General features: G+C 50.8%; 1 protein-coding gene across 1 annotated transcript in view; it reads right to left on the reverse strand.

Moving 5' to 3' along the window:
- C2CD2L (C2CD2-like) overlaps positions 1 to 6071 on the reverse strand; it is a gene marked incomplete at its 5' end in the record, with an annotated part of 9658 nt that extends 3587 nt beyond the window's left edge. The window contains 11 exon segments of the mRNA XM_010020111.1: positions 35 to 107; positions 738 to 909; positions 1174 to 1201; positions 1203 to 1293; positions 1892 to 1956; positions 2524 to 2647; positions 2820 to 2931; positions 3548 to 3664; positions 4598 to 4708; positions 5412 to 5531; positions 5976 to 6071. Coding sequence (XP_010018413.1) covers positions 35 to 107; positions 738 to 909; positions 1174 to 1201; positions 1203 to 1293; positions 1892 to 1956; positions 2524 to 2647; positions 2820 to 2931; positions 3548 to 3664; positions 4598 to 4708; positions 5412 to 5531; positions 5976 to 6071 — 1109 coding nt within the window.
- Positions 6072 to 7301: the final 1230 nt, after the last annotated feature.

The raw sequence follows: 7301 nt of genomic DNA on the forward strand, positions 1-7301 counted from the left end.
TCTCCGGCTCTGGGGGGGCAGGGCGCTCCGGGGCCAGCCACTCTCCAAAAGCACAGTTGTCTTCTTTTCGGTCACTTCCACCTTGGAAGGCGACCTCGATGGCGAATCTTCATGGTGAAAGAGAGGCAGAGACACAAAGACACCAGTAAGCAGAGACAAAGTTTAGGCAACTTCGCTACCATGTTGTGTCCCCCTACGCCCTAAAAAAACCTCAACTGCACATGCCGAGAGCCTGCAGAGGCTGGCTCCATGAGGCTTTGTGACAACAAGGTAGTAGAAAGCCTACCGGAAAAAGACACACAAAGCAGCCCAGTTGTGAGACCCCGTTCATGCCATTTCCCAGCCCTGCCTCATGGGATACACAGCACCACATTCGTCAGGATGTCAGACCGCGAGCAGCAATAGCCACTAGCAAGCAAGTTCAATGTGCTTCCGGTTCTCACTCAGGACGTACAGCGTAACTTCTTTAGCAGTGAAGAAAATAGAGGAAGAGAAGCAAAGGACTCGGCCCACCATCGCACAGAGGTTACGCAGCGGCATCTGCGTTAAAGACTCAGGACCTCCCACTGCCAAAAGGCATCAGAGAGGCTTGTCCTTCTCTCGCCTCCCCCCACAGGGCTGCATCAATCCCTTTCCTCAGGGCCAGGCATGAGCCTCCAGCCAGCCACAAGATGCTAAGGAGCCTGCGCCACCTTAGCAGCCACCTGTACAAGATGCCCGTCATGTGGCAGCCTCACCCAGTTTGCAGTCTGCCTTGGGCCGGGACTGAATCGTGGTGACGGTGGTCACAATGGTGCCATCAGGCATGATGGTCCGGTCCATCTCCACCTTCTTAGTGGGGGTGATGCTGGTTCGCAGAGACGTAGCGTGCTGAGCATTCAGAGATGCAGGAGACTCCTGGAATAGCAGCTACAAAGGGTAAAGCGCAGCTCAGAGAGGCTCTCCTCTTCACAGTCAGAAAGGCAGGTGTATGGGTGACAAAAGCTACTGCTCCAGACACCAAGGAGCCTCCCCACTACCAAGTCGGTTGAGCAGAGGGAGGCTTGGGGAGCAAGGGCCCAAGTGACACCCCTCTGCAACCTAAGAGTCTGACAGTCCCCTGCGATGAGCCCAAGCCCAGTTATGCCCATGTCTGGCTAGAGGCTCACGTTGCAAACACTGTTATGGGCTCACCTCCAACATAATGGTAGCTTCAGCACCACCCAGCTCCCGGGGCCAGGGAGCAGACCTGTCTCCCAGAAGGTTGTTTGCCCAAAGAATCAAGCAAAAGCGTGGCATGTGCCAGCAGCACACCTGCGAGAAGGAACAGGAAAACAGAACGCACCGTGTGAGCTCAGCATCTGAGACATCTCCCTGGCAACTACTGCTTTTTGGGAAGCAGCCCTGTGGGTCAACAAAGCCAAGCCCCACTGCCCCGTAGCTCCCAGGTTCGAGGTGGGGAAGAGGCAGGCAGCGCTCCTCCGCTCCCCTTTATCGATCCAGAAATTGAATACCTTGAAGAGGTGGGTGTTGCGCAGCCTCCATCAAAAATAAGCACTGCAGTTAGTCCCTGACTGAGTGCAAATGAACAGAGTTACGAGCCTTGTGTAAACTTCCAACAGACCAGGGCAAATCCCCGCATCCCTCTCCCTGCTTCAGAGTGGGATGGGCAGGCCACGGGAATCTCCCGGGTACCAAAAATGTCAGAGTAAGAGCATTTCACTTGGAAGAACACACTCCAAAGTTATTTTACGCAGCGAGGGGCTCACATAAAGTCAGATATGAAAAATCCTTTGCAGAGTTCATTGCAATCATACCGACACTGAACCACCACAGGCACAAAGCACACGAAGTCCCTTAGGCACATTTGTCTCCCCATCTTACAACCCGTCCTACGGCTGCCAGTACTCACTTCCCCCTCTGCCGCTGTTCCCCAGCACCTGTAGTTTCAGCTCCCTACTTCTGTGTCCCAACTCCCTGTTGGAACAAAAAAAAAAAAAAAAGAAGACAGGCTCATATTAGGCAATCGGCAAAAGAGCCAAGGAGCAAGCAACCCCATTCCATATCTTCCCTCCCTCAGATCTCACATGCCTCGTCACCTTTTCCAAAGCTTCAGTATGCATGTGCTACTTTGGAGGACGAGACAAGGGGCAGCAAACTACACAGAAGACAAGAACTCCTGTTTGTATCACCTGCAGGGCTGTGTTAAGGCTGCCAGGGGAAGTTGAGAGAGCAATCCGCCTGTAAGGCCGAGATCTACGCTCCAGGCCTTCTGCATCTGCTGCTCCCGCATGCCGACCACGATCAGTGCTTCCGACCACCCAGTTAAAACAGAGTCCAGGGGAGCAGGAAATACCTATGCAAGCTGGGGCCAATCACTGGAATTGGTAGCCCAGTAGACAGGCAGCACAAACTCACACCGCCCCAGAGTGCAGACTTCACCTTTGTGCAGTCTGCACCAGTTACTGCCACACAGTAATAACACCCAGAGACCGAGCGGGTCCACCTCTGCTGTGCCAGCCATGAGGAAGGCACAACACTTACAGAAAGAGCTCCTCGTTCCACTCCATTTCTGCCACAGTGCTGGCACTGCCAGCTGCCACTGGCCTTGTCCACTTCTGCTGTGGTGGGCTGTCTAGTTCTGCCACGCAGCGTATCTCCTCAAGTCCTGCAACAGAGGGATGGAGCGCACATGTGCACTCAACACGAGGTGGTGGCTTGGTGGGCGCATGCCCCTCTTTTCCATTTTTTTCCATTCAAACCCACCCAAAACTTCCACTTGCTCCAGTCTCACCACCTGTGCGCTTGCCTCTGCAGATCAGCATAGTTTTCATGCTTACCTCCTTTCCCCTGGCAGCCCAAGTTCAGCACTCGAAGATTCCGGAGCAACAGCTTAGAACCCAGAGGGGCTACTCTGGACAGCGACTCTCGAGTCAGCTTATCACTGGGAATCTGAGAAATGACAAGAGCAAGACCCACACCTTTATCATTCACTTGCCAGCAGACAGCAGCAAGACACACGACGTTCATCCCCACATCTGCCAAGCAGCTCTTCGCACCAGCTGTCAGGGAATACCTGCAGAGCCATCAAGAGATGCTGCAGGTTCCCCAAGCTATTGACCTCTGTTGGGCCCCTGTGTTATTTCAGGTGGTGAATTTCAGGCAGACAAGAGACAGCCAAGCACAAGCTCGCTGGCTGCCAGGCAGACTACAAAAGACGATATGCCATGGACCGCAAAGGCTGCTACAGACAGAACCTCAACATTCAGAGGAACAGAGAGACTGCCAAAAGAGACGTGTGTCTTGGGCAGTTCGGCTCCACCTCAACACAACTGACACTCAGCACTAAGAAAACAGTGTACGAACAGAGCTGCCCTTTGGAGTGGTTTCCAATCAACCCTCTTCCCCAAGCCACAGTACCCCAACTCCTACTACAGTGCGAGCCAGGTTGCAGGTGTCACCCAGAAGCGAGGCTCGACCTCTGGATTCCTGCATGAGCTTCAGCCCTCAGAAGCACCCCGAGGCATAGAGCTTGAGGCACAAGAGTGACAGGAGGAGAGAGCCTTACTGCACCAGCTCCAGCAGTGCAGGCCTTCAGATTCACCGTCATGGCCGGCTGCGTGCTGATGATGGTATCCTCAATCAGATCCTTTATGGTGGAGAGATCTGCTCTCCCTTCATTCTTCTCTCCACAAATCAAGAGGAAACACAGAAAAATCATAATAAGGCAGACACGTTTTCCTTTTATACAGCTCCCGATGCCTCTCACGCCTCTAAGACACTACACGGTCTTTCTCCTGGCAATAACACCCCAAGTACTCTTGCCATATCCTGTACTTGCTCTCCCTACTATTTAAAGCTTCTGTGTAACAGCTGCAGGCAAATGTAAGTTGTCTACGTGAGACAAACTAACCCTCTGCATTTGTAGTATACCCATTGCAAATTTTGACAATACAGCTTTTAAAGTTTGCCACATCCTCACCACCTTGTGAGATGGTACCACTGCACTTCTGGGAGAACAGCTCGATTCCTCCAAGTACTTGGGATATAGCAACAAGGGTGTCAATAAAACAAACAAATGAACCAACCCATTTGGATCACAGAAGCATAAGCACTCCTGCATTCAGCTCGTTAAGCCTCTAACACCTGTGGGTTCCATTCTGCACCGCTAACCTCTCAAAAGAAACCCAAATAAACAAAACAAGCAAACAAAAACCCCAAACCACCACTCCCCTTCCACACACCCCCCCCCCCAAAAAAAAACCCCAAACCAACAGCTCGTTTTGCAGCTCAACATCTGCCAACAGCAGGAGGACCTATGCAAACAGAAAGCCTTTTTTTGCTACACTTACTCCCATTCAGCTGTTACACCAAACGCAAATGACAGGTGTCAGTACCACTTCAGCCCTCTTGAGGACGTGCTGTTTTGACAAAGCTGAGCTAGTACAGAATCTAGGGCAAAAGAATTCCCTCGCTTGCCCTGAAGGGCCACAAGAGCAAATTGCCAACCACTCCTCCTTTCCCCTCTGTAACAGCCTTCCTTCTGTCTCAGCACTGTTTCTGCCTTTCTCAGCTTTCCACTACTCGAGCCCAGCTTCTCCCACTGTTTGCCACTCACCTCACGAAGTTGAAGTCTTGGAAGAACGGAAAGGTTCAAGTCCGGTCTGTCCTTGAATGTCCACGACACCAAAAGACCTTCGTTCTGAATCTCCTCCAAGTGGATCTCCACCTGGCCCAGAACAAATACCCACGGTCAAGAAGGGGTTCTGCTTCCATTAGGTTCTTCTTGCCCTGCTTCAAATTCAGCGACCGAAAGGCCCCTGCACCAGGGCGACAGTAAGAGACAGAACATGAGAACACAAGCAGTCCCAGGCCTATGGGAAGAAGCAGCTGCGGCACAAGCTCCACCCCGAAATCTGGCTTCCTCGCTTCTGCTCTAGAAAAAGCATCTCCAATATTCAACACGCTGAAAAAAATCCGCTTCACGTGACCATAATCAAGGGGATACTGCTCCTCAATGTGGATTTCTTTTTCACGCCAACAACCAGGACACAACCATAAGTGTATATACACACAGGACGCATTTCTTGTTATCCACTGCACCCGGGGGGGGGACGACTGAACTCTGCAGACCTTTCAGTTCTTAAACACCCACTTAAAACACAGTAGAAAAGGCTGCCATGCCAAATCTCAAACCTCTCTGGATTTTGTTATGGCTACGTTACATAGCCAGCATCTGCAGAACAAGACACAGAAAGCAGGACTTGGCATGCAGATCTGGATTATCTGCCACCACGCCAAATATGAGAACAGCAACACCACTTCTTCCAGCATCACGAGGCCTTTCTTCACGCTACACTGTGTCCTCCTTTCCTCCTTCCTAGGGGCAGGTGAAGGAACAAGGTCACGGGCTAACTTTTTACAACCACTACCTGAGCCTGCAGCACAGCCAAAGTGACATGATAGGTGTCCACAGAAACAGCAACTGGGGACTGCTGAGTAACAGACACAGGGAATTTCACAGCTTCAGCTGACAGATGGCAACACAGCACCTAGAGAGAAACGGAAAGAAGAGTTTATACCCCGGTCAGAGGCTATCACCAAGCGACAGCAAAACCTCTAAAAGTGATAGGCAAGGGTTACCCATCACGGCGGGAAAGAAACATGAGGCTTACTCCCAGACCCTGTGGAACCTGCCATTAGAGACTATGCACGTGATGCAGTAAAGACATACTGGTGACAAGATCTCTCTTTTCCTCTCCACTGCAGGATCCTGATATTTGGGCTCAGCATACATATGCCCTAGCTCCATTGACATATCTCCCCTAGGGCTCCCCCAGAGTCGGCTGGCACACCACCAAACTCAACAACGAATCTTGCCCGAAACCTCCCCAGTTCCACGATCCCTATCACGCAGCTCTCAGCAGCCTCCCTACAACACACATCAGTCGACAGAAGAAACACATACAGAACAATTCAGACTAGCAAAGCCTTACCATGCTGCGGTCCGACTGTCCCTTGCACATCACTCGGCTTATACTTGCAGCTGGTGGTAGCTGGGAACCCTCTTCGAACGTGATCTGCACTGAACTCTACAAAAAGAGAACTCCATTAGTTCCCACTGATCAAGATATCCCAAATAGTTTGAAGGAGGACGAATGATGCTGAGTTGGAGGCCCCAGGCACACCCAGGTCCCTTTCCATGAGTCTTGATAGGCACAACCATCGCACGCTGCAATCTGCCCACCTTAGCTTGCCCTTACAGAGGAGGAAAGCAAGGTCTTCAGTCGAGGCTTAGACTCACAAACACTACATTAATTTCAGGCAGGCAAGCTGAAATGAGAATGTAAAACTGTACTGGATAGCAGTCAACTCTAAGTCAAGTGCATCAACCCTCTTTCACTGCAGAAGCTTTCCCATTTCTTCTCTCTCTCCCTGCTCTGTGCTAGCCCTGCCCCAAGTTAAAAACAAACAAACCAACCAACCAACCAAAGTTCACCAAGCTGAAAGAAGCCACACAGAAACAAGAAAACCACAGAAGAAAACAGACTACCGAGAAGTGACCAGGACTAACTAGGACTCCAGAAAGCTAGCCTCCCTCTACTATCCTTTCATACCAAACCCTGAGACTTCTACCCCAGTTTTAGCATTTTCTTTTCCCTCTCCTGGGACTACACACAAGGGAGAGGCAGCAAAGAGTTCCTCAGCAGAACACATCGCGCAGAAACTCGGTACCGAAGCGCTAGCTAAAAACCAAAACGCTACCTTTCAGCTGTTTTGTCACCTGGCACCGAGATACCTGAAAACCAACTGCATTATAAAGGATAGTTGCAAGTCTAGGCCAAATGTTGCAATGCAGTAATCTTCTGTATAGATCACAAAGCTTAGACAGAATCACAGAATGGTTAAGAGATGGAAGGGACCTTAAAGCTCATCCAGTTCTAATCCCCTGCCACAGGCAGGGACACCTTCCACTAGACCACGTTGCTCAAAGCGCCGTCCAAACCGGCAGAACTTCAAGAACACCGCACTTGACCTATGTAATTAAGATCTGGTCTGTCTTGTGCAGTTACTTTTGAGTAGAACTGCTTAACAAGCCTTACTAATCCTTCTGCTCTCCACATGCCAGACACCACAGTACCAAAAGTGAAGCACCCCATACTTGCTGCCAAAGTAAAGCCCTCCTTTGAAAAGCCAAATCACAGAGGACGCTCCTTCGGGTTCTGCAACCTTTATTCTAATGGCTGTATTGCAGGGGTGCAACTTACCTGCCTTGTAACTAAAAAAGACTTCTCAAAAAAAAAGCTATGGGTACAGTGCAG

This window comes from Nestor notabilis, unplaced genomic scaffold (assembly GCF_000696875.1).
Source record: "Nestor notabilis isolate BGI_N333 unplaced genomic scaffold, ASM69687v1 scaffold21948, whole genome shotgun sequence".
Taxonomy (NCBI): domain Eukaryota; kingdom Metazoa; phylum Chordata; class Aves; order Psittaciformes; family Psittacidae; genus Nestor; species Nestor notabilis.